Here is a 27,258-nt window from a genome sequence, read left to right as displayed (position 1 = left end):
CCCCACTGTGGACCCTTAGCTTGGTGAGCGAGGAAATCTTTGAGCCAGCCCCGGCCTCACCAGACACTCCCAGGCTGCAGCTACACCAGGGCCCCAGCCTGAGTTAGGGAGGGTGTGACCCTAAAGATCTTTGTTCAAGAAGGGTCCGGAGAATGAGGTCCTGACACCTTGACCTTGACCTAAAGCTCCCTCTCCATGGCTGGGAGGAGGCTTCCCTGGACACTATCACAGTGAAATATAGAATGTATTTCTCCAAACACAAACTTGTCTGGGGCCTCCCTGTCTGCTGGTTTCAAGGCTTCTTTTCAGGCAGATGCCGAGGGTCCATGCCCTACCTCCTAGCCCTTGTGGGGCCCTGTAACCAAGGGTGCATTGTGGCCCCAAGACATGGGAGCACTGACTTCCAGATTGAGAACAACCTCTGGGCTTGGCTGGGAGTAAACACTTGCCTTCCTCACCGGCCCTCTCCAGCCATTACGGTGATTCTGAACCCTGAAGTCTCCCACTGTTCCCCACCTGGAATGTCCACTTGTGTCCCCTGAGGGCCTTGTCCTCCGGGGCCTCCACTGAGAGGACACTTGGCTGTAGGAGGCTGGCCTCAGGGACATGGCCGGGGGCAGGCTGCAGGGAGGCTGCAGAGGAGCCACCAACAGTGTGTCTTGTAGATGTCTTTCAGCATCTCTGCTGCTCAGTGTCCCCATTCACACTGCTGGGAGCGGGGCATGGCTGGACGGCATGTTCCCTGCCTCAGAGACCCAGTCTTCCTCACGACGACACTGCCAGCAGCATAACCCAAATTCAGAGTTGCCAGTTCCATGGACTTTGGTCTCTTGGGGAGGTGAGTGGTAGGTCCCTGCTCTGGATCTGGATTGGTTTACCCTCTGTGGCCCTGCCTCCAGCATTGACATCCAGGACTTTATGGGGGTGGGGCTTACCTGGGGGCAGGGATCACCTGGGTCTGGGGCTCACCTTAGAGGTGGAGCTCCCCTGGAATCCAGGATCAGCCAGTCAGACCCGAAAAAGGAAAGGGACTCAGCCTGCATTTGGCATCTCACCAGAGGCAGGCTGGGTTGGGGTTCATGTAAGGCTTGGAGCTTGGCCCCGGGACCCCAAAGAGAGAGGGTTTGCAGTCTGGAGAAGCTGTCAGGGCCTGCCTTGGGCCTGATGGGGGCTGGGAGAAAGCTGGGGTCACCCAAGTCTAGAGCGAAGTGGCTCCTTGCTGGCAGCAGCTGCTTCCCTTACTGTGCTGGCCTCTGCCCCTCACCAAAGCTATCGCTGCAGGCTCTGGCCAGCGTCTGGATATGCCCGGGCCTGAGACAGGACTGCCCCTCTCTCCTTTGAGCTACCTACCTCCTTGGGCTCTAAGCACACAAGCCTGGCCGTGTTCTTTGTTCTCACCATCTGTGTACTCAGCCGTGCCTCTCCCGGCTGGGCCAAGCCAGTGCCTGGCACAGAGTGACACCGACTGTTTCCAAGGAGCTGCAGGGGCTCATCCTGGGCCTTGCTCCCCGGATGGTCCCTGCAGAATGGTTTCCCCTCCCATCCATCCTAGAGCTGAGCTATGTGTCCCTAGGGGCCAGCAGTGGACACATAGACACGTCTGTGTGTGCACTCACACATGTGTGCACACTCCACACACAGACATGCATGCACACACATTCACACACACACACGGTTGTAAACAAAAGTTAGTTTTATTTTACTCTCTTTGTTTTAGAGGCTGTGTCTGAATTGGAGATGGGGCTAGAGGGCAGAGGGGCTGTGGTGGGAGCCTCAGAACCCCTTCCCCCAGCATGGCCAAAGCCGCAGCCTCTGACCACCATCCTGTTTGTCAGCGTGGCGAGGGGGCCAATGTCTTTTCGGAACTTCAAGTATGTCCCAGAGGAAGGGGCCACGCCAGGCCAGTGCAGAAGCTGGAGAGGGCATGGTCCCATCCACACCCTCCAGGGCCTGAGCCCCAAATCTGTGTGGGCAGGGAGCAGGAAGCAGGGTGCAGCCCCACCTGGCAGCTCATGTTCTGGGGCTTAGTGCAGATGAGGCAGGAGGCAGTGTAGACCTGGGCTGGGCCCAGGGGCCTCTGCCTACCCTGCTCTCTGTTTTCCTTTCTGTACAAGAAAGACCTGGCATTTCTTCCAGCTCCGCAAGAAGCAGAAAGTGGGCTAGAGGAGCGTGGTTTCTAGGAAAGGAGCCCCATTTGCTGGGCAGGGAGTGGGGACAAGCACGGCACTCTCCTATACACAGGCCAGGCACCCCTGGCAGTCACACATGGGCTGCTGAAGGGAAGCAGGGGTGGAGGGGGCAGAGCTCCCACCTGGCCAACATTTTTGTCCTGAGGTGGCTAGCTGGGTGGCCCTGGGGTGGTGGGTGGGAGGCAATGCCCCAGCCACAGTCCCATTCACCTGTCAGGGTTTATGGATCAGAGCTGGGGACCCTTCATGGGTCCCAGGCCTGCCTGTCCCACCCGACCCTAGATGGAGATGAGGCTCAGGTGCAGAAGCACAGTGATGCAGGGCAGGCTGGTACCCACGCCCCCACCCCACCCCCCACCCTGTCACGAGGTGAGGGGCAGCCAGCTGAGGAGGAGGAAGGTAGGTGTTCTGCCCCTTAGGTGTCCAGCCCACATCCTTCCCCTAGAGCACCTCACCCCCCTCCCTGGTGTGGCGGGAGGAGGGAGAGCAGCCAGGACGGGGCCTCAGATCCACACGGTGGTCTTACCCTCCCTGCTGCTGCTCGCACTGCCCTTCTCTGAGCCCACCCTGGGTTTGGCGCCTGGCCGGCCCTGGCCCCCAGCCGTGCCTCCGGAGGTGGCACTGCCGGACCCGGAGGCGGGCGCGCCGGCCCTAGGGGGTTCCTGGGCGGCAGCTGGAAGGGCGGGGCCGGGTGGGCCGTCGAGGTCCCCGAGCGCACGCCGGTCCTGCAGCGCCTGCAGCGCCAGGCTGGCCAGGTCCTGGTCGTGGGCGCGTGCGCGCTCGGCTGCGCGCACCACCAGGCTGTAGTCAGGCGGGCAGGCCAGGCCCGAGGGCGCGGCGGGGAGCGCGCAGGGCGGCTGGCGCGGGGCCGGGCCGGGGGTGGTGGGCGGGGGTCGCCGGCCGCGCACAGCGTCCTGCGCGCTGCCCAGGCCCAGGTGCGCCATCTCGCAGAGATTGAGGAGCAGGCAGAGGCAGCTGACCACGTACATGACCAGCAGGAAGACCGTCTTCTCGGTGGGCCGTGACACGAAGCAGTCGACCACGTGCGGGCAGGGCTGGCGGCTGCATGCGAAGAAGGGCCGCACCTCGAAGCCATACAGCAGGTACTGGCCCACCAGGAAGGCCACCTCGAAGGCAGCCCGCGCCACCAGCTGGGCCACGTACACGCGCATCAGTCCCTCGCGCTGGATGCGACGCCGCCCGTCATGCTGCCCTGCTGGGCCCGGGGCCCCTGCCGCCTTTGTGTCCCCTCCAGCGCCCTTGGCTGTACCCCCGTCCTCAGCCTCGTCTTCCTCACCCAGGCCCTCACCCGCCCCTGGCTCCTCATCCTCTTCGCCCAGGCCCAGCATGGGCTCCTCCTCACCCAGGTCAGCGGGATCAGGCCAGCCCGGATGGGGCGGCGGGGGCAATGGCAGTGGTGTGCGGGGCACTCGACGGCTCGGGCGGCGGCGAGAGGCGCGGCGGCGCTCGTCCTGAGAGGCGCGGGCCAGGCGGTGCACCGCATAGCCCAGGTACATGACAGAGGGCGTGGAGATGACCACTATTTGGAAAACCCAGAAGCGCACGTGGGACAGGGGTGCGAAGGCATCGTAGCAGACGTTGTCGCAGCCTGGCTGCCGCGTGTTGCACGTGAACTTGGTCTGTTCATCGGAGTAGATGGACTCGCCGCCCACGGCCGTGAGCACGATGCGGAAGACCACCAGCACCGTGAGCCATACCTTGCCCACGAACGTGGAGTGGTTGTGGATCTCTTCCAGCAGCCGTGTCAGGAAGCTCCAGCTCATGTTGGTCATAGGGACGGGGGACGGGACCTGCAGGCCACGAGCAGGAGCTCAACCTGGGGCAAAGGTCAAGGAGGTACGGGGCAGGGACGGTAAGATACACAGGCTATGGGGAGCTCAACCCCTGGCAGGGGTTGGACAGCGGCACCTGGAGCCAGGGTCCCCTCTGGAACACACATCTTTCGCCCCAAGGAACAGCCGCTTCAGGAGCGCCACCCCCACCCAAAGTCTCTGCCCTGGGATGGATACAGGGAGAGGCCTGGGCCTCTGCAGGCAGAAGACAGGCACTAAAAGGACAGATGACAGGACACCTTGCTTTGGCTGAGCACACGCCCCATCTCCCACCAAGACCCGACCCCAGGTCCCTGCAGCCCAGAGCAGTGCCAGTCTCTCCTGCCCTCCCCTAGTCCTCCAGGGAAGCCTGGCCCTGTGCCAGCTGCACTCCTTCCCCAACCTCTGGGGACCCCACCCCAGGCCCTGAGAACTGCAGGAGGCCAGCAGGGTGAGCTGCCTTTGTAGGACAAATGGGGAAACTGAGTTTCACTCAGAGTATTAGAGTGTGGGGGCTGCTCAGCCTCAGCTCAGATGCCTGCCCCCACCTCTCAGCACCCAGGTCGCTGGAAGGAGTCCCATGGAGACCTGTTTCGGGCAGGCTAGAAGCCCACCAGGGGCTGAGTCCCCAGCCTGCCTGTCCCCCTAGCTCTTCAACCACGCCAGTCCCCCGGTGGCCCATGGTTTCCCAGGCCCCTAGTCCCAGTGGCCCTCAGCCTCCAGCCTCCTAGCTCCTGGAGCTAACCCCATCAGTCCCCAGACCCCACGGCCCTGTCAGCCTCCAGCCCCTTGTAACCCTCAGCTCTATCAGCTCCAGGCTTCCCAGGACCGGTCCCTCCCCCTACCCTTCCCCCAAACCTTGCACAGGGGCTCTGGTCCCTCCGCCTCCACAAAGGATCACTGCCATGCTCCTCTGAGAACCTCCTGCAGGTCCAGTTGTACCAGGGGCTGAGGCCCTACCCTCCAGGCTGCTCCTCCCTCTTGTCCCAGCACTCCTGTGTCCTATGCACATCCTGATTGGGGGCCGTAAGGCACATGTGCAACCACACTTGGGGACCTGTGACACTCAGAGCCACCTGGCTGCTTACCATGTCCCAGACCAGTGCCCCTTCTAGATCAGCTACCCCTGAGTGGGCCTGTGCCTAGAAGGGGCTCTGTGGGCAGGACCACATGCCCCTGTACCTCTGTGACTCTAGGCAGGGGGCTGCAGCCTCCCAACACCCACCCTCTCTTTTCCACGGTGAACACCAGTACCAGCTTCTGGATAGTTTGAGTTTGGGGGCAGGAGACCCCTGAGTACCTGATGCTGTTGGCTCCCTCCTTCTGGAACAGGCCTGGGAGGCAGTGTGGGCAGGTGTGGGATGGAACAGTAGGGGCATTCAGGGATTCAGGCCCTCTTTATGCAGCTGGGCTCTTGGGCGGGGGGCAGGATGAGGGGGCAGCCAGGGTTCCTGGGGAAGTGACCCTACTTCCTCACATCTGTGTGCAGTGCCCCTCTCAGAGCCACAACACTCACAGATGCACACGCACACAGTTCACTCAGACATGCATGTGCATACTTGCGTGTGTGATGCACTTGCGCACATGCACACACACAGGTACACAGACTGGCACATGCCTAGTCAGCCCTCCAGGGCCATCTTTGATATCCCTCTGCTTCAACGGGGGAAGAGCACAAGGGTCCTGTGTCCTAGGCTGGCTTTTTCCTCAGCTCTAACCTGAACTCTCTTCCAGGATCTCTCCCCATTCCTGACCTCTACAGTTCCACACCACAGGAGGCCGAGGCCCACAGTCCCACCAGGCAAGAACCCAGAAAAGGGATGGCAGAGCAACCCCACCCTCCCCCCACTTCTCTCCCCTCCAAAACAGATCCTAGAGGAAAAATGGAAGGGAAGGCGAGGGTGCCAGGGCAGGCTTGACCTTTCACGTGTGGTTAGTATTCCACAGCTGAATCTCAGTGGGAAAGCCTCGGTGCAGTGTTTACCGATTCCTGTGGTGTAAAATCCTCCCACCAGACCCATGACCAACTTGGGGAGACGCGCGGTGGCGGGGCTCTGAGACCAGCTCTAGCATGGCGCTGGGAGGACCCCGCCCTGGGGTGAGGGGTGGCACTTTGCCCAAGGGGGCTGGCCTGGGTGCAGTTAGAGCACACCCCCAAGAGACGAATTGTGGAGAAAAGAGGGTGAGGGCCCTGCCTGCCGTCAGCTGAGGGGGACAGCCTGGGGAGTAGGAAACGGGAGGGAGCAAACCTCCTCTCTTCCTTCCCCGAGTGCCAGTGGGGGAGCTCTGGCAACCTCTGGGTGCGGGGCAGAGGCAATTGGCTCTTCAGACCAAGCGCCGATGCCTGCGTGCTATGAACACGTGTGTGCAGGTCCTGGGTCACACGCGCAGTCACGGCCGGATCATTCTGTGGTCTGGGGGCTCGCACTGACTGACCACTTTCGGCCTGGAAGAGCCCAGGCCCTGATCTTAGTGCCATGCACAGGGACCCCCAAATCCAGACCTCTTGTGCCAGTTGTCAGCTTCACATCAGCACGTGGATTCCAGCAGGTGCAGCAAACCCCAGAGGACCAGACCCAAAAACCTCCCTCCAAAGCAGCTTCCATCTCAGATGGACTTATCCTCGAGCGCTCTCTGCCCAGCACCCGCTCCGCTCCATCAGCAGGAACCTTGAACCAGACCCCTCGGGGCCCCGCCGCTCCCTGGGCCTGCCTCGCTTCTGCCGGGCACCTGAGGAAGCCCGTCCACCCGTGTTCTTGAGACTCCGCCGGACTTTGAAGTAAAATGCAAAGCGCACCTGGCGCCAGCGCACCAACACCCCTGTTTCGCTCCTACGCAGGCGGAACGCACCCCTGCGAGCGCTTCTGCTCTGCCGGCCCTACAATGTCCACGCCCCACCCAGACCCCCGCTCCACCCGCCCCCTCGTCCTGTCCCTTCACGGGGCAACCCCTGAGACCAGCCCACCACCCCCCTGTGCGTTCTCTACTCTCCGTGCACGCGGACTGAGCCACGGAGGGGGCTGGAATGTTCAACTGGTCATGGGTTAGTGTTGGAGACGTGGGTCTGAACTCATCATCAGTTCAATATGGACACAGATGGTTTCCTAGAGTTATACACACGTGCGTGCACACGGGTTTGTAGCCCCTTGCCTGTTGGCTGAAAGGGCCTAAAAGGAAAAACACCCCATAGCCATGAACACACCTTGGTCCCGCTCTCCAGTAAAGGGACCTAGGCTTGTGGAGAAACAGCTGGTTCCAGGGCTGCGGCAGGAAACACGCCAGGAGCATCTCTTGGTGCCAGAGAGGAAGGAAGTGCTCTCTCTCTCTCTCACACACACACTCTCTCACTCACTGACACTGACAGAGGCGAGTCAAAGGGACACAACGTGGCAAATGAGGGAAGGCACTCCGGGTGTCTGAAGCTGGATCATTTTGGCAGTAGAGGAAGTAAAGTACCAATTACAGATTAGCTCACAGATTACAGCCCACGGTAATAAATAAATGAGTTCCTACTGATGCAAATGATAGAGTGACTGTAAGTGGAGAAGAAATTCTAAGTAACTCACGTAGCCACTGTGACCTCAAGGAGGGTGTGCTTCCAGAGAGCACGGCAAGGAGGAGGGAGGGGGGCGGGGCAACCCAGCAGGCGTCACCTCAGGCAAGCGGCCGCCGAGGTCCCCACCCACAGTGAGGGGCCAAGTTGACAGCCGCACCTTGCTGCCCCTGAGGCCTTCTTCCCAAACCCTCACCCCAGGTGATCATGAGACACAGTGAGACAAGTTCCAAGAGGGGCTTTTACAAACTACCTGACCTTCAAACCACCAAGGGCGTCAGAAACAAGGGAATCTGAGGGGGTCATCCCCAAGGGAGGCCAAGGAGATGTAAGGTCAGTCACCCTCCCCAAGGGGACCCCAGAAAAGCAGGACACAGGTGAAGAGTGAAGAATCTGAGGGCAGAGTGGGCACTGGTTAATGACAACGTATCGACACTGGTGCACTGATTGTGACAAGCATGCTATGCGGGAACTGCGTGTGGGGGCAAGTGAGCACTCTTCCTGGGCTCTTCACAGCTTCTCTGTAAATCACAGGTGTTATAAAATAAAAACCTTATTAAAAATGTTCTCCTAACCCATCACTCCCAAGTTCCTTCTGCCTGTCTTGTCCGCACCTGGAACGCATTTCTCTGTCTGGAGGATTCAAGCACGGAGCAGGGACATTGGTGACCTGTCCTGGAGTTGTGGGATGCAAGAAGGACCCCGATGCGGAGGTGCTGCAGTGGGAAGCAAAGTCTAGGCCCATGGCTGTCCAGCGCTGCTGGGAGGAGGTAGCCAGTGGGGGCTAGGCCCTAGGCTGAACCAGCAGGAGGGGAAAGTGTGAGGGGTGCTGGCCCCTCAGGGAACAAGGCCCTGGCATTTGCAGGGACCTTCATTCAGAGGAAACCTCACCCAAAGCTACGTGTTAGAGCAAGTGTGGGTGGGGACCACTCAATTGGGATCCAGGGCGGGGTTGGGGGTAAGGGGCCAAGGTGTCCCTGGGTGTCAAGGTCTACGAGGCGGTAGGCCTGGGAGTAGTCAGTAGAAGGTGTGGGATCTGGTGAGGGAAGGTGACTGGCCAGTGTGCAGGGGAGGGCTCCCCACAACAGGGGCTGGGGTCATCTCTGCCAAGAGTTGCCCAAGAAGTCACCCTACTGGGGGGAGGGTGGCAGGCAGACAGCGTAGGCTCTAGCGGGCATCAGGATGATCTGTCCTGGGGTGAGCTGGGCCCTCCACAACCGGTGCTGACACAGGGGTGGGCAGCTGGGCTCCCCCCGTCTTCAAGTCCCTTTCACCCCTGGGTCTGAACAAAGGTCCTGGGTGTGGGGGTGTGGGCACTGGGAGCAGAGATGGCCCAGGGTCTCCTCCTGCAGTACAGTGAGGCCAGGGCCTGCCCAGCCATTTCCTTCCCAACCCTGGCCCGGCTTCCTCCCACATGCCCCTCTCAGGGTGGGTGGACTTCCTTTGGCTAAGGTGTGGCTGCCAGGCAGGACAGGACCCACAGCCCCTGGAAGTGCTCAGCTGGCCAAGCTGGCTGGTGACACCCTTCTCTGGGAACCTCAGCATCTCAGGCAGCCTCTTCCCCTCCCTGAGGACTCAGGAACCTTGCATGCACCTGGCACCGGGTGGTCCCTCCTCTACATATGAGCACCCACAAGTAGCTCAAGGCGGGCTCAGCCCCGGGAGACTGAGGCCTTAGCTCAAAGACCAGGGCCTGCTCCTACACCCCATCCACCTCCCTGAGCTCCAAGGTTAAGGTCTCCCTTCTGCTACTTGCTCACCACCCACCAAAGTGCCCTGTAGGGGGCAGCGCTCACTCAGAGGGAGGGGCCGCAGCACCTGCCCTTGCTCAGGCCCCAGGCCCCCCTCACTGCCTAGCCTGAGGGTGCCCACGAGGTCTCGCCCTTGTCAACTCTGCAGTGGTCCTGTGCAGTGGTCTTCCACTTCCTTCCTTCTCTGGGCCCCTGTCCTGGATGCCCCAGTTGTGTTCTGCCTGGAACCCCTGGCCAGTCAGAGGTGTTCACCCCGACCCTGGAGTGCCCAGGACGCAGACTCCAAGCCTAGGGACCCTCTGCCACATCCATCTGCCACCCTCCCCAGCAACACCAGTGCACACAGCCTCCCATGCAGATGGCACACCGGCTAACGGCCAGGCTCCCCTTCTAGTCCTCTATCCCCATGTTCCCTCCTGTAGGCAGTCCAAGGTGGGGCTGCAGGCTCCAGTGGGTTGGTCGCAGGAAGCTTGGGGCTCTCAGAACAAAATCCCCATCCTCACGGGTCTTCAGGGACTTCCTGACCTGCTCCTGCCCACCTCAGAGCTGGCTTCACCCATGTCTGGACTGACTCTCTCTCTCTCTCTCTCTCACACACACACACACCTGCACACCCATCCGCACACACACACACACCCCTGCACACCTGCACACCCATCCGCCTCATCCTCTCACACTCACGCACACACATGCACCCGCTCCTGCCTTGGACCACTCCAATGGCCTTCCTCTGGGAAGCGTCCTCCATGGCCAGGAGGGTGAGGTGCTCCCACTGCATGCTCAGCGTCCCTCATCACACAAGTGCTCAGCAAATGCCAGGGGGATGATCGGATGCCAGAGGGAACAGGGCCCTGCTGGGAGCTGTGGGGAGAGGATGGTTGTAAACCTGCGGCGGGAGGCTCCTGCTCCCTCCCAGGGCCTCTGGAGGTGCAGGTGGCCATGGCACTCTGGGTCTGCTGAGGATCAGGAGGCCCTTCTCTGCTCCACTCCAGCCTGGAAGCTGGGAAGTGAGGGGCCTCCTGCAGGGGTGGAGGGTGTGGTGAGGCCAGGCTTGGGGAGTGAGTCATGGTGGCGCGGCCTGGACTGCTCCTGCAGCCAGGCTGGAGCTGCCGCCCGCAGGGAGGCCTGAGCTGAAGGGCCCTGGGCTTTTGGGGGTGGGCTGGGGTGGGATGTGCTAGGAGAAGCAAGGGAGTGAGGCCAAACCAGAAACCCTCCACAAGCTTGGTGCCCTCTCTGGGATCGCTCCAGGCATTGCTGGCCCAGGGCCAGGACGCTGTGTCCCTCAGACTGCACGGGATGCCCACACTTGTGACCCCTCCTAAACCCTCCTCCCCGATGCTGCCGAAAATGCCCATGCGATGGCCCCTGCGGCCTGCACTCTGCTACCTTTCTCAACAAGCAGCAGTGTCACTTTCTCCGCCCTACATACCCCTACCCTGCCCTGGACACCTGCTGCGCCTACCTGCTCCCCCGACAACGGAGCACAACCCAGGGCCGGCTGCTACCCCTCAGCCGTACTGCCCCTTGTTGGAACCCCTGCCCAGGCCACCTCCCCCAGCCCGCTCCCCATCCTTGCCCAGCCACCCTGCATGCAGTCCCCATCCAGACAACTCACTCACATCTGTGGCGCAACAGGGGCCGCTCCTGGAGAACAGGAGGCTGTTTTGCTCTCTGCTAACCTCCAGGACCTAGATCTGAGGACCCAGGACCTAGGAGACGCCCACAAGGATTTTAATGAAAGGTGCCCCGGGCCACACCAAGGCCAGACCAGGAGTGCTGCGGACGGAGGGCAGGTGTACTGACCACAGCTTATCGGAAAGGCTCCCCAGCCTCCCCAAAAAGCTGAAGAGCCCAAGGCCCCAGCCTCTGGACACACTGCAGCTGCCTAGCTGGCAGGAGCTAGCCAGTCCCACATGGCCTGAAGGGTCCCAGCTGCTCAGGGCCCACCCCTCTTCCGTCCTTGCTCCTCAGCTAGCCTGAGCAGCCCCTGTGGTTGGGGGGTCCAGATTTCTGCTTCCACCTCCCCCTACACTCAAGTCTTGTTGCACCGGAACCACCACCCAGTCAGGCCCTGTGAGGGCAGTGGGCCTGAGATGGAGAGACCCCCAGAATAAAAGGCCACCCAGCTGGGCCCAGCACCTATTGTCTCCTGGGGTTGGCTATTTCAAGAGGTGATTACAGGCCCCTGAGACCTTGGGCTGAGTGAGGACGCTGTTACTCAGCCCCAAAGGGAACCCTACGCCTGGTCCCCTGGTGGGCAACCTACCTTTTCCAGGCCAGGAAACAAGGCCTTCTGAGCTCTTCTACCTGATGGCTGGCTGGACACCAGCCCTCCTGAGAGTGCGTACCCAGCCAGACTGACCCAGGGCCACCTCTCACTACCAAGCACAATGCGGGGGGAGGGCCTTCAACGGCTCCATTGTTCCCCCTGAGGCTTGAGGTCTGAATCCCTGATTGTCCCTGGGGCTGGACGGGTCCCAGAGAGGGAACTGGCCTCTCCCAGGCTGCACAGCAGGTCAGGAGGCAGCCCAGCTCCATCTCACTTGCCCTCAGGCCTGGGGGGCTGCCCAGCACCCCCTGCCCACCATCTAGTGTCCAGGCCCAGCTCTCGCCTGCCCTCCGCTGTGTATCTGGGCTTTTGGGTGGAGTCTGGCCTTTCTGACTACTTTTGCCTGCGCTCCCTGCCTCCTCCAGGTCTGCATTCACCATCTGTCTGGGTTCCACCACAGGAGCATAGCCTGAGCATGGGCCAGGGCTCAGGCAACTGTGTGTCTCCTGTGCCCAGTATACCATGGCTACCCTGACTTGAGACCAGCGGCTTCTGGAGGCATCTTCTGAGACTCTAGAGAGCCTGGAACCCTAACAGAGGCCCCCAACACTGGCCTCTCCAGGACCATTAGGGCTGGTCAGGCTCAGTGGGCCAGGCACAAGGCCCCCAGACACAGAGGTCCAGCCTTGGTCTGTAGCCTCTGTCCCTTTGCCACTCCTGGCCCAGCTCAGGGACCAGGAGAAGGAATGGTTCGAGCAGGACAAGCCCCTGGGACCTTCTGTCCCCAGGCTCAATGGCACTTCAAAGAGACAGTAGAGATGAGGCCTAGCAGCACCACCCACCCCCAAGAGGGTCCCTACACCCACCTGGAGGGACACTTGGGGAAGCAGTGTGTAGCTTGGGAGCAGCCCTCGTTGGAGCCAGCAGCCCTCGCTGGAGCCAGCAGCCCCGAGCAGCAGATGCCAGAAGGATGCTGCTGCCCGAAGCCCGCTGGGGGCTGTCTAGCTAGAGTGGGGTCTGGAGTGGTGGGGTGCACTGCGGCTCCACCCGCCCAGGGTCACGATCCATGGGCTCCAGGACACTCTAATCCAGCAGTTCTTTATTTGGATGTTGGCCCAGCGTCCATAGGAGGGAGGGTGGTGATGGAGCGGGGCAGGGCAGGGAGGGAGCCTAGAAATGGGCATGGGGGGTAGGAGTGAGAGAGAAGGTCCTCCTGCTGCAGTGGAGGGGTGAGGGAAGAAGAGCAGCACCCCGACCCCTGGGTGGCAGCTGAGGTGAGCAGAGCCACTGCTGGGAGACCCTGACCCACTGAGGGTGGGTGTCAGGCCCTAGGCCCCCACTGGGAGGACGTAGCCGGTGGGCCTTCTCAGGGGTGACCAGCTGCTTGAGCCTTCTTTATTTCCTGTTGGGGAGAGAAAAAGTGGGGCTAGGGAGAGGAAGAGGGTCTCGCCTGGCCTGGGGCCACCATATCACCTGTCCCAGCCTGCTTTCCCCATTTGCCAGACAGAGGTCTGAGGCCCCAGCCCCACCCCAGCCCACCTCGGAGAGCGCCTCCTTCAGGGCCCAGTAGGCCTTGTCCAGATTGTCGTTGACGATGATCAGGTCAAACAGGCCGGGCTCCTTGCCTGGGGGTGGGGGCAGGGTCAGCGGAAGCTCTGGTGACAGAGGAAGGGTCTGGGGACTCTTCATGGGGACCACAGTGCTGGGTGCTGGCTCCAGTCCTCCTCTGCCCCTTAGTGGGTGGGACTGGCCTACTGTGGGGCTTGGGGAGAGTGCAGGGGACACCAGTAGTAGGCGCCCACACTCACTGCTCTCCATGTCAGCCCGGGCGGCAGCTAAGCGCTTGGCCAGGCTCTCCTCCGTCTCTGTGTTCCGCTGCCGCAGCCGCTGCTCCTGAGATGAAGCACAAAGGTCAGAAGGTCAAAGCTTCTGGGGCCGCCTCACCCCCCTCCCCCTCCTTTCTCGGCCCTCACCAAGACATCCAGCGAGGGTGGCTGCACACAGATGTAGATTGGCTGCAGATCAGTCTTCTTAATGTTGCGCACGCCCTGCAGATCCACGTCCAGCACGCAGATGCGGTTCATGGCCTGGACGGCCCGCACGGCCGCTTTGCTGGGGGATGAGGGGGTGCTGCTCAGCTGGGGCCTCCCCGGGCTCCAGCAGCCCCTACAGCCTCAAAGAGCCTCAGTGGGACCATCACTGCCCATCCTCTGCTCTGAGCCTGTCTGCCCAGCCTAACCCTGGCATCTGCTCCCCTTTCTGGAGGCACTCCCTGAGCAACCCTTGCACATGGGGGCCCTCTGCTGGTCCAGGAGTGGGAGTAGGTAGCCCTGCAGACCCTGGCCCAGGGCCTCTCCTCCTGGCACCTGCCCCCAGGCCACACCACTCCATCACCTCTATCAGTCCAACCCACCAATCATGCCCCTAGAAGACAATACCCTCTGGATCCTGACCTCAGGGACAAGGATGGCCACCTCTCTCATGTCCTGCAGACTGGAGCCCTGCTCAGGCAGGGATGCCTTGGCCCAGGGCCCCCACAGCACTACTCGACACCCCGTTGGGCTTCCTCATCCCCTGGCCGTCCTTTGTAGGCCCTGGCCCCTCACCCTGGGGTCACCATGTACCACATGCTCTCCACTGGGGGAACTACCTCTCAGTGGGCACTGAGTGTCCCAACAGTGGCCAAACAACCCCACTCTGGGACCGACCATTCTTTCCACCTGCACCTGGAAGCAGAGCACAATGGGTCTTGTGGGGTCCCTGCCTCACCCAGCCAGGTGGCTCAGGGACAGGCTGTGCACAAAGGCATGTCTGGGCCTGCCTGCCTGTGTCAAGACACTGCTCCCAAGCCTCACAAGCCGTATGGGAAGAGCCACCATAGACCCTGCTCTGGTTGAGGAGGGGGGCAGCTTCTGTTGCCCCAGGGACCCTCCCAGGCTGCCCCACTGGTTGCAGGGGAGGGGGCCACAGTGAAACCTGCCGACCTGTGAGACCCAGGTTCCCTGAGTTCTCACTACATACCAGTCCCTTGAGCGGCCCATGGTTCCCACAGCAGGCCAGGTAGGGCTGGGCCAGGAGGGAGTGGCCTGAAGAGCCCTGACTGCTGCCTCATCTTGACCCTTGGGGGTTAGGTCCCTTGCCCCAACTGCCCAGATAGATAGCCCGCAGAGAAAACCCCAACCAGGGGCCCAGCCAAGGGTAGACTCGCTGCCTGGGGGGGCCACAAAGAGAAACCCCCTGCTTGGGCCACCCATTCCAGGTCCTTGAGAGAATTGGATGAAGGGAGGGCCCCAAGCATGGCCCACCTGGTCCCATACAAGTTCCCTGAAAACTCGGCATGCTCGATGAAGTCTCCAGCAGCAATGTCCCGCTGCATCACCTCCCTGGTCACAAAGTAGTAATCTGCAAAGGAGGAGGAGCTGTCCAAGTATGACCACAGCCAGGTTACCAGCTTCTCCCCTTCTGGGCCTGTCTATCCCTGTCTGTTCATCCACAATGAAGGCTGCTCAGGCCACGGGGGCAGGGAGATGTCTGAGGGGGAGACAGATGGGCAGGGGCCATTTTTCACACTGTCCCCACCGAGGAGGGCCTGGAGACCACCGGCGACTGCAGGGGAGTTTGGGAGGGGGAGACTGGAGACTGCCAGCTTCAGCAGGGGAGGCTGGGGTGGACTTCCATGCTATGTGTCAGGTAGGCATAGAAGCCCTACTAAAACTATAGAAAATGCTCACGATGCCAGAGAGCCCTACATGGTGCACGGCTATGATCTCAACCACACAGCATGGGCAGCACACACTGAGGAAAGGGGCCCCTCAGCTGCCTCATGCCAGGACCAGGGCCCCCACCCAGCCTCTCATGTGGACACTGGGCACCAGCATGCACCATGATGCCTGGTTCCTAATTATGCCCACCCTGCCCAGAAGAGGGACCCACACAGCAGATGGGGAGAGGGAGGCCTCATGTATCACGACAGGCGGAGGGCTGCTCTAGCACAGGGCTGGAGCACTGAGGCCGGCTGGCTGAGCTCACCTTTGCCGTTCTCCTCTCCTGGCCTCGGGTTCCTCGTGGTGTCTGGGAACAAATACCTGTGACTGACCTGGACACCTGGAGCCCCATGCATCCCATCCCCTGGGCCTTCCCACAGGGCCTGGCTCCACCCTTCTGGGGGCGTGGGGGGGGCTCCAGGGCATGTCAGCAGGGGTCCCTGCCCCCAGCATCCTTGAGACCCTCCCCCACCTCCCCTGGGGCCTCACGAGACACGCTGAAGCCGAAGATGCTGCCATGTTCCTGCAGTAGTCTCTTCAGTAGGGTGCTCTTCCCAGCCCCCGAGGGTCCGCTCAGGACAACAGGCCTTGGTCCTGACATCCCTATAGGTGACGGGGGACAAATAATCAGCAGGGCCTGAGGGACCTGCTTCCTATGGAAGTGGGTGAGGTGACTACAGTGCCCCCATCTCTGCCCCAAGTTAATTCACCCCAGGAATTGGGCAGAGCTGTGGGCAGTCACTCAGAGCCATGCTCAAGCTCCAGCCGTGCCTTCCTTTGGGGCGGGCTACCTGGTAACAGATGCACTAACCACAAGCATGCGGCCGCCCCAGCCGTCCCCTCCTACTCTGCACCTCAAGGAGCCTGGACTTTGGCTCCTGGGAGGGGCATGTCTGGGTCCCCATTCCTGCATCTCCTGGCACCAAGCCCCAGAGGTGCCCTTGGTCAAGGTCAGTAGAACCCAAGCCCTGTTCTGGAAACTTCCATTGAAAAGTGAGGGGCTGACTTCGAGGGACCAGGTTCCTGACCTACCTCTCTGATACTTGAGTCTCATGAAGCCAGTAGGAGAGCAGTGGGGGCCACCCTCCCAGCTCACAGCACAGGGCTCATACACCTGCCACGCGAGAACACTGAGGGTAGGAAGAATTGGGGAGCTCTGGGGGGCATCAGCTTAGCCAGCTCTGTGCTTGTTGGACCACCCCAACACCCTTCACACAGGACCTACCTTCTGGGTGGGGTGCAGCCTCCGTACTCAGCCTGGGGCTGCTCTGGATGAGCTGGCTGGAGACTGGTAATCCCTGCCTGTGCCTCACCCTCCGAGCACTAAATCCCTGCCAGCGCAGCCAGCACCACCTGCTCAGCACGGAGGGAAAAGGCTGCTCCTCACCCCAGAGAGGCACCCCTCCCCACCCAGCCACGTGAGCAAGACGCGCCGAGGAAGGTCAGGTGCTTCGGGAGCCTCAGAAGATGGGGACTGAGGTGGACACTGAGCAGGGGAGCTGGGAGATAGGCAGCGGGAGACTCCGGGAGGGCATGTGGTGAGCTGGCCTGGCCCTGCAGGGCTGTGTCTGTGGGCTGCCTGGTAAGGTGTGGAAGTCCCCAAGGAGCAGTCGGTGGCCAGCAGACCAGCAGTGAGGCCTAGGAGGGACAGACCACTCTGCTGAGGGACACCCAGCCCGGGCAGCTTTCCAGCAGGGCCCCAGGTGGGCACTGCTTTCTTAATCCACAATGTAGGCCAACCTGGGTAATCTGGCTAAAGCACCACTATTCTGGGACCATCACGCCATACGCAAATGCCTACAGAAAAAGTGGGAAACACGATCCACTGCTGAACAGAGATAATAGAAAGAGACCCAGAAGAATTCATCCATACTCTGCCATCTCTAAGTGACCAATTCTTAGCTCCTTTGCCTCTTGAAGTTTCCTATTACAACAGTACGTCATTTTCATTGAGGAACAGTCTGTCCCACTAGATACCCAGTTCTTTTCTGGTGTGCGAACTTTCCTACCCAGACACGTGTGCCACCACACACATGCCCACACGTGTGTACGTCCGACTCCAAGCCCACTGCTGGTGACTGCACAGCAGAGCGCAGCCCCCTCCCTCCCCTAAGGCCTGGTGCACGGAGAGGTCTCATCTCTCCCTCGCTGTTGCCCTTCACAAAGTCCCTTCCTTCGCAGAATGGATGTCCCATGGGCAGCCCAGCCCACTCCCCTGGGTCTGCCCTGACTTTCTAGATGCTGAGCGACCAAGGATGGGGAGAGCTGTTGCGGGGGTGGGGGGGTAGAGGGGCACAGGAGGGCAGAGGAGAGGCTGGGGGCCACCAAGTACCTGAGCAAGGATGCTGCTCCTAGAGGGGCCCTGGAAAGAGAAAGGCTGTGAAGGCTGTGATCTGCCTACCACATTACCTGGCCTCTGGACTGTGCTGGGTTACCACTGTATACATGTCCCTCCCCACCTTGCATGCAGGGCAGCTATGGTCGTTCAGCCACTTAGGTCTGCCTAGGACCAGGCAGCATGTCAGTGCCACAAGAATGTGAGTTTCTCCAGGGCAAGGGCAAGCAACACCAAGTGGACACATGGCAATGCTCAGAGAGAAGGACCAGAAAGCCTACCTGGGCCTCACTTACAGCAACAAATCCTCAACCCAGTGGATGCAGTTGGCACCTTCTGGACCCAACTTGGGGCAACCACCTCTATGGAGGGGAGGACCCATCCTGCCTATGAAGAAGCCCCTCAGGAGCATTCTGCTCTTTTGCCACGTGCCCAACTTGGGCAGGTGTCCCACCCTCACATCCCACATCCCCATGGGCACCCTGAAGCTCCTAACTGTAAACTTGCCAGCAAGACCGAGAGGATGCATGGTGTTGACCTGCCCTGTACTTCCAGACTGGCACACAGGCCACTAAATGCTTCCCTAGCAGTTCCTGCCCTCTTCTCCGTGCCCACAGCCATGACCAGATGTTGTAGTCATAAGCTCTAACAACTAGACACTGCAAAACTACACAAGGAAGTCCCAGGGCCTGACACCCTCACAGGGCATGCTGAGCACAAGTCTTACTCGTTATCTCACCTCAAAACACTGGTTTCCACCTGGCTCTCTACACTGTATCAGGAACCCTGAGCATCTGGGTCAGAGGGCTGGTCATGCTCCAGCCCCCAAACAGGCAGTGTGGGACAGGAGAACCACCCTGGCCTAGGTCCCAGGTGCTCTGTGTGTGGGACATGTCCTGGCCCAGTGACCTTAAGAAGCCACTTAACCTTCAAGAACCTGGCTTGATGTGGGACAGCAACAAAGCAGCCAGTGATTTCCTTCTCACGTCCTCTTCCCACAGTGGGGTGAGGACCGTGCCTTCCCTGAGAGGAAGCTTGGCCCTCAGAAGCGTTGGCTAGAAGCCACACTGTGGAAGACTTGAGCATGTCATGGCACTACACAGCTGCATCTGGGTCTCTTTCCTTCGAGGAGAAGAAGCAGGATTCAGTTCTACACGAGATCTTCACTCAAGTCCCATTGGAAGGCAGAGGGAGCAGGAGAGAGAAAGGGCTCTAGGGCAAACAAACCATGCAGCAGGAAGAAGCCCAGGCCTTTCTGGGTGGGGCAGGATTCACTCTCACGGAGGGGAAACCACAGCCAGGCACACCCAGCGTCAGCCAGGAACCAGCACACACAGGATCAGAGAGGGACCCAGAGGAAGCCGAGGCTTAGCACATAAAAAGTCAGGGAGGGACCAGGGGAAACAGAGGCCTGGTACATGGGTTCAGTCAGGGACCAGAGCCCAACTTCAGGGCACCTGCCCCCACACCAGTGCTCCAGCAGTTCACCCTTTGTGTAGAGTCCACAGACATTTGGCAGATTTCTGTTCCGAGGCCCATGCAATGCCACCAGAACTGGTCACAGCCCCCTACTGGAGTCATGTAGCCCTACCCTTTCCCGACCTTCACTTTCCCTATTATCTCAACATCAACCAATGAGAGACTTGTGCACAAGCCGATCACACGCCTTGTGACCCTCTGGCACCTGATGTAATCCGCCATAATAAAAGACCTCAGTGGCTTACAGAGCTCACACAGGCATCTCTTGTCTGGTGGCCCACTGTTGTCTATGGAAGCGCACCTATTAAATGCCTTTTCTATTTTCATCCTGTCCTTGGTAAATTCTTTCACTGCCTGTGCGTCAGCCCGCCAAACCCCACAACATTCAGTGCTTTCCCTTTCCTCCTGGAGGACTGTGGTCACCTCCTTCGCCCCGCAACCACATCATAAAACCCTCTTCCTTCCTGCGCTTCCTCAAATCCTCTGAATGTGTTTCTTGGGCTATGCTAAACGTGATGCAAAACATGTAGATTAACAGTTCAGGTATTTTTTTTAAAAAGCTTGGGTATGGATGAGGAAAAATGTACTTTTGAACTCCCAGAATCTGCTACTCAAAGAAACCATTGATCTTAAAGGTCAATGACTGGGTCAACGTGTTCCTACAATCTAAAGGAAAGCCTGGGCAAACTGCACTTATCAGAGGTGTGGCACCAACCTGGATCAAGAGTGGCCTGGTGTGTGCTGGCAAGTGTGTGCAGTTATCACAAGAAGAGGGGAGAGCTGGGGCTCCTGTGGCAGGAAATTTCTGTCAATGCTAAGACAGGAAGCCACACCCACCCCAGATCCCTCCTGGTGGTGAAGGTGAAGGTTTTCCTGGGTCCTTCACCAGTTGTGGTCTGGGAGATCTAAGAGTGACAGAAAAGCCCAGAGAAGCCCACATTCATGTTGTGTGACACAACAGGGCAGCCAGTCAGTGAGCCAGTGACATAGCGACATGGGTTGGTGAAAGAATTTAGAGATATAAAGTATAAGAACAGAAAGGAGTTTATTAGGGTTCACTGTCACAGGCAACAGACGGCCACACAGGTGAGGGGTGCCTGCACGAGCGCCGAGGGCTGGTTGTTGGTCTTTTATAAGGTTGGTCCTGATAGGCTTGTGCACAAGTCTTTGGCTGTAGGTGAGGTAAGAGGTTTAGGGTCCATGAAGGGTGGTGGGGTTTGACTCTGATAAGGTGGGCATTACTTGGGGGTATTGGTTTGTTAGGGAAAACACACCCAGGAAAGAATGTGCTTTATCTGAGAGCCCAGAAATGGGGGTCCTTGGACTTTGAAGGCTATCAATTAGCCCAACAGTTCGGACAGGTGTGTTGCCAAGGCGTGCTCACAGGGGACTCATTCAAGGCTGACCATGAGAAGCACATCCTGGCCCTGTGGGACCCAACCTACACTGGCCAACCATCACCTCAGCTTCCACCCCACCCCCAATCAGAAAGCAGTTATAACAGGTGAGGGGGCACACCTCACTGTCCCTCCCCAAACCAGCACCTGGGTGAAGGAGGCTCACTCCCTCTCACTGCTCCCAAAAGCATGTCTAAGAACAATAGATGGGCAGCTCCAGCAACCTAGGCTTGAGGTGTCTTATCCTGAGGGAAGGGGAACCACAACTACCATGCCCACCAGTCAGGAAAGCCTGCCACTAATAACCGGCTCCTGCGTGGAGCACCCACACCTGCAACGTCCAGCAGCGCTGAGCTGTGGGGCAGGCCAGGAATCTGCAGCAGTCCCCGGGGGGACATTCTAGCTGGGAGTCCTTGGAGCAGTCAGCTCCGCCCACCTAGGGCCCCCTGGGTTTGCAAAATGTGGTGGGAACCGAACACAGCACCAGAACTGGACCACCAAGAGGCTTCCCCAACTGTTATCTCTGCTGCTTCCCTTGAGCTCACAGTAGACCACACATTTCTACAGGCCAGGGGAGCTGGTAGGGACTTCAGGGACTCTGCCATTCCAAGGGCCACCTAAAGGCCTCCAGAACCTTGATCTCCTGGGGTTTTCGGCTCTGCTGTGTGGTCCACCTTGGGGAGGGTGTCAGGCTGCTTCCCCTCTCTGCCCCTCAGCATCCTGCAGGGTCCACAATGGCATCCAGCATGAAGTCCTCAGGCTGCAGGGGTTTTACAAGCTGTCTGGAGCTTCCCGTGCCAGAAGAAATTCCTCCTACATTTGGAGGACTGACACAGGAGAAGCAGCGTTTAATTTGTCTAAGTAAAAATAATAACTGCCAAAGGCAATTCTAACACAGAGACACTCAGGATACATTCAAAAACGAAGGGCAACCCTTCAAATGGAGTCAATTTGCCTCCATGAAAAGACACACTACTCTATCCATGTCCACCCCGCTTTGCTCGCCCTGGGACGGAGCTCTGGGAACAACTGAGGGCCGCCGAGGGCAGTTTCGGTGGCTGGCGACGTGACCGAATGCACGAGCACAGCCCCACGAGTCCCTGAGGCAGGTGCACGATACCCGGCTCAGCAAAGGCTCGGGCGGCGCCACACGCGCGAGCAGCGGCAGCCCCCACCTCTCCGCCTCAGATTCAGCCTGCAAAATGCAAGCCCGGGGCCGGACGTCCCAGGAAGGCCCTCCCCGGGCCTGCGCGCGCCGGGACCTCCGCACCTCTGTGAGGGGATGCCACTCACCGTCCGAGGATACCCGGCCCAGGGCGGCTGCCGCCAGCCCGGCCAGCGGGCGCCGCAGCATGAGGGGCCGCCTCCACCGCCCGCGGGGACCTACGTCACAGCGCCGCGCCGCGCCGCGCCGGCCTCTCCCCGCCCCTCAGGAAGTACGTCCGCGCGGCGTCGGCCCTGCGTCTGCCAGAGGGCGTATAGGTCATCACCGCACGACGCTGCGCCGGTGGATGACGTCACGGCGCCGCCGTAGGAGGACCGAAAGTTTAGTTGGCCGTGACCGTGTGCGGGGCCCTGGCTAGTACCGCACCCACTTGGCCGGAAGCAGCTCGGCTGCTGGTCCTGGAGGCCGCTCCGAAGGCAGTAAGGGTGGCAAACTGGTGCCGGAAAGGAGCTGCGTCGCGCGGGCGTGGAGGGCTTCCCCCCAAGGGAGGGTCCGGGCCCAGCGGCAAACCGCAGGCCCTCGAGGGTGAGAGGATGGGCAGGCATCAGCTTTCGAGGTATATAGCATTTCGATTTCCTGCCGAGTCACCTGCTAAGGCGGAGGAAGGCCCTCAGATGCCCTGCCCTGACAGGGGACAGCAAGGCAAATTTGCCGGTCGCGGCCGGGAGGGCTGTTTAATGACCGGGATCTCAAGTATTTGGTATTTGAAACAACTGGTTTGTCACCGCGGAAAACAGCAGAGACGCTTTCCTGGGAGTCAGGGGTCAGTAAGCAAGCACCAGCTCCCCTTTCGTAATCCTTATTTCGCTGGATTTTGTGAGAGTGAAATGACCTTGGAAAACAAAGTATGAGCCAGGCTTCACTTTTTACATTGTACTCCATCTTCAGAGTGGTTTTCCTGACTTTGCAACCCACGAGAATGGGCCCGGGTCCTGCTTCAGACTTACTGAGTCAGAGTCTTCGGGAGTAGGACAGGGGCATCTGCGGGTCAGAAATCGTCCACAGGTGATGCTAATGCCAAGTCAGGGCTGAAGCCCTGATAGGTTATTGGGAGAGACTGGCACTGAACTGGTATGTCTCTTGGAGACGGCTTTGTTCTGTCTGGGATTTGGTGAGGTTCAATGAGGTGGAGAAGCCTGCCTTTTAAAAAGATCTTTTATTGCTTTGCCCAGCAGGTTCCACACTGGACCATTGACTGACTCTGGGCCTTCACGAGCTGCAGGGGTTCTCAGGAGGGATGGCGGTCATGGGCAGCTTGCTGGGGTAAGCGTGGACTTCCAGGCCTCTTGGGACTGCTGTAATGGGGCCACCCAGAGAATGCTCACTCAAGAGCCTTAGGCTGTGCTGCCTCAGGAGAGCCTCCAGAGGCAGTGTATCTGGAGAATACATACAAGTACATATGTGTGAGCACCTCAACAGTGTTGAGAGAAAAACAGAAGTAACTTGTGAGTACGTAGCACCAAACAGATGTGATGGTGGTCACTGTCCTATTCAGAGCCTGCAGCCCAGCTAGGCTCTGGGTCCTGGAGGATACCATGGCTTTCCTGCTCTTCCCACCAGAACTGCCTCCCCATCTACCTGTTCCTCCCACCCCTTGTGGGAGGAGAGAAAGGATGCAAGTCTTGAACTGTTTGTGCAGAATCTAGGGAGAGGGATGTGGCATCTGAAGCTGTAGGTTAGTATGAAGATGGGGAGGGGACTCTGTCTGCAATGTTCCGTGGAGGGGCCTCGTGCTGAGAAGGGTTCACGGTGGAATTGTAACTGCTGTTATGGTGGGGGAACATCCACTCTTTTCCCCTCTTCCAGAAGTCTCCTGAGTCACCAACATCGGGTTCTCTGGAGTGGCTGTGCCCTGGGCTGCCTCGTGCTGCTTAGGTGCAGGCCCTGCCCAACTGACTGCAGGTTCCTTTGGTGCTGGAGCTCATCCACCATCTCATTTCTCCAGTCATGCACTTCTAAAGGCAGGGACTGGTTTCATGTTGCCAAAATTTACTGAGCACTCAACCAGGGTCTGGGACTTCATAGCAAATAAGATGCAGTTCTTACTCCAGGCCATCAGACTAGTGAAGGAGATGGGCCCTCAGCCTGAGGTGTCAGCTGGGAAGTGCAGGGGGGTTGTGGGAACCACAGCCAAAGCAGGGGCTGCCGTACTGTGGCTGTGCATGGCATGTGTGCTGGTGCTGGCTGCTTTGTGGAGAGAGAAGTCCTGAAAGTTTGGTTGGAACTACTGAAGTGATGTGAATGTTGGGGTTTTTGAACTACTGCCCGCAGAGCAGGGAAACCTAATTGGAATTGTTATGGGGACCAGATGGGAGTCTGCTGGTGTGGTCTGGGTTGATGTGACTGCCGGTGCAGTGAGGGAGCTGGGAAAAGGCATGTGGCAAGTATCAGGATGCCTGTCCACCACAAGTGTTCCAAAGAATGCTGGGAGAATGAGGCCACTTCTGGAGTACCTGACAATTCCAGGACATTCTGGCACTCATTTAGACATTCTTCCTCGAATCTGTGGGGAAACAGATGGACTGAGGCACAGCCTGTGGGGTCTGAATTCAAGTTTGCATGAAAGCCAGGCTGGAAGAGACTTTTGGGGGTCATGGGGCAAGGCTGGGATAGGGAAATCGAGCAAATGAGACAAATGTTGGGTCATGTGGCTGGGTAGAGCAGGTCAGAACAGGGGCTGGCACTTTCCTATCACCTTGAGTCATGTGCTCTGCTGTGTGCATTCAGAAGCCAAGTGGACCAGGTGTCTGTCTGCTTGGGCTGCCCTAGCAGAACACCAAACCAGGCAGCTTATTTCTCACAGTTCTGAAGGCTGAAAGTCTGAGATTAGGTGCCAGCAGGGTTCTGGTGAAGTCTCTCTTCCTGGTTCACATATGGCTGCCTTTTCGTTGTGTCTTCGTATGGAGGAGAGAGCTCTCTGGTCTCTTCCTCTTATAACGGCACCAGTCCTACTTTGGGCACCTCACTCTCATGACCTCATCTAACCCTAATCACCACCCAAAGGTCCCACCTCCTGACATCATCTCACTGGGGGTTAAGGCTTCATATGAGTGAGGCCGGGGTTTGTGGGGAGGGGAGAGGTGGACATAAATGTCCACAGCACCAGGTTTGCATTCGCCTGGAAGTCAGCTTTCCACTGAGTGCTGTAGTCCAGTACCATAGCTGTGGGGCCAAGCCTCACCAGAGAGACCTGCCAGGATCCTGGCTGCAGACTCTGTCCTCACCCATCTCAGAGCCTTGTGGGCTCACCTCTGCAGCCTCTTCCTGGATGTCGAGTGGAGCTGCTCTGACCCCATCCTGCCCTGATGTGGGTTGCTGTGGGCCCCCATAGGAGCTGGGCCATATGAATGCTCTGGTCCCAGCACCAGCCACTGACCAGAGCTTGTATGTCTGCAGCCTGCTGTGGCAGCGTGTGGTGACAGGGGCCACCCTTGAGAGCCGCCGCTGGCTCTGTGTGTCCTCCTGGCGGGCTGACTGCAACAGAGCCTCACTCACTCGTGTACACCGGCAGACCTACGCACGCCTCTACCCTGTGCTCCTGGTCAAGCAGGATGGCTCCACCATCCACATTCGCTACCGGGAGCCGAGACGGATGCTCACAGTAAGTTTCTTTCCAGCACTCCCTGGGGTGCAGGTCTCAGTGGACCTAGTCTGTAGAAACTGCACCTCCAGGGGCTTGTGGGTTCAGAACCTACTAAAACTGGTCAGGGGAGGGAGGGCAAGTCATGGAGCAGAATTGTTTGAGGAGGAGAAGGAGGGTGACCTGGAGCTTACTCCACTCACCAAGGTAAGAAAGCAGCAATGAGGTATGTATTTTAAAAAGATCAAGTCTTGGGAAAACAAGCAGGAAAAGATTTTTTTCATTTTCCTTTTTTTTAAGGAATAAAAGCGTTGAAGGGAGAGAAAACCCAACAGAACACATAAAACCTAAACTGTGTGGTAGAGAACAAGGAGAAGTGGCGACCCAGGAGAACGTCCTGGTCCCCTCTGCCTGAGCCGTGTACACACACCTTCCTCTCTGCAGATGCCTGTGGACCTGGACTCTCTGTCTCCAGAGGAGAGGCGTGCACGGTTCCGGAAACGAGAGGCCCAGCTGAGAGAGGAGAAGGAGGAGGAGCCAGAGCTCAGTGACGACTTTGATGTGGAGCAGTACAAGAAGTTTTGGACCAAAAAGTGATGGTGCCTGGTAGCTGCTCTGGCCTGTGGAGGGAGAAGAATCGTGTGTCTTTAAATCATGTGCTTATGAAGTCGTCTCTACCTTGTCTTCCCTTTTCATGTGCCCCAGCCCAAAGGGTTTCTCTGCAGCTGAGCTGACTAAAGGGCTTAGAATTTGGTCAAGTTGTAGTTTTAGGATGAGGCCCAAAGGGCATGTGAGTTGTCAACATTATCAAGGTTACGGGTGTGTCTCCTGCTGCAGGGAAGCCTTGCCACTGCTGAGCCTGTCCCTCTGGGTCCTGGAGCCTCCTTGATCTTAGTGTTGTCTTCAGCCTCAGGGACACTAGGAACTCTCCTGGGGGAGCACAGTGGCCACCAAGAGCAGGGGGAGGAATAGGGTGTCTAGGATCCAAGGATATCTGCACCCAGCCTGCAGCTGGTCTGCCCTGCCCCTTCCTAGGGCTCCCTCAGCCCTACCTGGTTCAGCAGGCCAAGAGCAGTGGCCAGCCTCCTTTGTTAACTCCACTAGGTTCTGTAGTGCATTCAAGTTACAATCTGCTAGGCCTTTTGGTCAACTGCTGCCTTTCTGCTCCAGGGGTTGGTTTCAGGACAATTCCCAACCTTTTTTAAGTGCAGCTGACCTGGCCCAGGCCTGGGGCTGCATCTTGTTAGATCCTGGGGTTCCATCAAAGGACCCTGGCTGTCATGCTCTCTCTCATAAACCTGAGTCATAGAGCACTGCCATATAATTGATACGGAGAAGGTGCCTGGGCATCACCTGGGGGGCAGGAGCCAGCAGCCTGTGGGAGAGGAACCCTGCATCTGTTCTCGGGGAAGGATGCTGGGCTGAGCACTCACCTTTGGACTCCTCTTTAGCAGGGCCCCCTCCCCGCCCCCTTCTGGTCTGCTCACCACACCAGCACTGTGCAGGTACACAGGGACGTCCACCACGCCTGGGCCTGTGCACTCTAGGCCCTACCAGCCTCCTTGCGTGCTCAAGCGCGCCCCCTAGCGGTGGCAGGTGAGGGTGCCCCAGAAAGCATGTTCAGAAGAGAGCCAGGTGAAGGGCCTCTGTTCATTTCCCTCCTTGGCAGTCCATCAGGTGAACTCACTGAGCAACCTGCAGGAGGGCAGTATCCGGTACAAAGGGCATACAAGTGACATACATGACACCTTTTGTAAATCCCTCAGAAATCACTTGTTCACCCTAAGGTTTCAATTCATTGGGGGTTGGCCAATGGCTGCACCCTGCCCACTAGAAGTGTTACCACCGAGTCTAGTCGTCCGCCGTAGTGATAAACGGAACACA

The 27,258-nt window shown here is 59.0% G+C and overlaps 3 protein-coding genes across 11 annotated transcripts; 1 reads left to right on the top strand and 2 right to left on the bottom strand.

Annotated features, from left to right (window-relative positions):
- Nucleotides 1-1,675: 1,675 nt before the first annotated feature.
- Nucleotides 1,676-12,241, bottom strand: GJC2 (gap junction protein gamma 2). 2 transcript variants are annotated; one of them, XM_064484547.1, is made up of 2 exons: nucleotides 11,592-12,241; nucleotides 1,676-4,026 (listed from the first exon to the last, which is right to left on the bottom strand). In XM_064484547.1, the coding sequence occupies exon 2, from the start codon at nucleotides 3,980-3,982 to the stop codon at nucleotides 2,693-2,695; it is 1,290 nt and encodes a 429-aa protein (XP_064340617.1). In that variant the 5' UTR covers nucleotides 3,983-4,026; nucleotides 11,592-12,241; the 3' UTR covers nucleotides 1,676-2,692. The 2 variants fall into 2 exon arrangements, with proteins under 2 accessions (XP_064340617.1, XP_064340616.1); XM_064484546.1 differs by having other exon boundaries at nucleotides 1,676-4,000; nucleotides 11,592-12,240.
- Nucleotides 12,242-12,676: 435 nt separating this feature from the next.
- Nucleotides 12,677-22,008, bottom strand: GUK1 (guanylate kinase 1). Of its 5 annotated transcripts, XM_031449488.2 has the most exons (9): nucleotides 21,863-21,956; nucleotides 21,204-21,396; nucleotides 15,848-15,961; nucleotides 15,624-15,665; nucleotides 14,900-14,996; nucleotides 13,568-13,706; nucleotides 13,403-13,487; nucleotides 13,134-13,219; nucleotides 12,677-12,996 (listed from the first exon to the last, which is right to left on the bottom strand). In XM_031449488.2, exons 2-9 carry the CDS (start codon nucleotides 21,286-21,288, stop codon nucleotides 12,961-12,963), a joined length of 684 nt encoding a protein of 227 aa, XP_031305348.1. In that variant the 5' UTR covers nucleotides 21,289-21,396; nucleotides 21,863-21,956; the 3' UTR covers nucleotides 12,677-12,960. The 5 variants fall into 5 exon arrangements, with proteins under 5 accessions (XP_031305348.1, XP_010984406.1, XP_064340618.1 ...); XM_010986104.3 differs by lacking the exon at nucleotides 21,204-21,396 and having other exon boundaries at nucleotides 21,863-22,008; XM_064484548.1 differs by lacking the exon at nucleotides 13,134-13,219 and having other exon boundaries at nucleotides 21,863-21,959.
- Nucleotides 22,009-22,056: 48 nt separating this feature from the next.
- Nucleotides 22,057-26,041, top strand: MRPL55 (mitochondrial ribosomal protein L55). 4 transcript variants are annotated; one of them, XM_010986105.3, is made up of 4 exons: nucleotides 22,057-22,213; nucleotides 22,967-23,057; nucleotides 25,191-25,395; nucleotides 25,819-26,041. In XM_010986105.3, exons 2-4 carry the CDS (start codon nucleotides 23,032-23,034, stop codon nucleotides 25,969-25,971), a joined length of 384 nt encoding a protein of 127 aa, XP_010984407.1. In that variant the 5' UTR covers nucleotides 22,057-22,213; nucleotides 22,967-23,031; the 3' UTR covers nucleotides 25,972-26,041. The 4 variants fall into 4 exon arrangements, with proteins under 4 accessions (XP_010984407.1, XP_031305354.1, XP_031305355.1 ...); XM_031449494.2 differs by having other exon boundaries at nucleotides 22,058-22,213; nucleotides 22,970-23,057; XM_031449495.2 differs by having other exon boundaries at nucleotides 22,067-22,319; nucleotides 22,970-23,057.
- Nucleotides 26,042-27,258: the final 1,217 nt, after the last annotated feature.

This window comes from Camelus dromedarius, chromosome 3 (assembly GCF_036321535.1).
Source record: "Camelus dromedarius isolate mCamDro1 chromosome 3, mCamDro1.pat, whole genome shotgun sequence".
NCBI classification, from domain to species: domain Eukaryota; kingdom Metazoa; phylum Chordata; class Mammalia; order Artiodactyla; family Camelidae; genus Camelus; species Camelus dromedarius.
The sequence above is the reverse complement of the archived record's forward strand: the minus strand, read 5'-3'. Positions and strand labels throughout refer to the sequence as shown.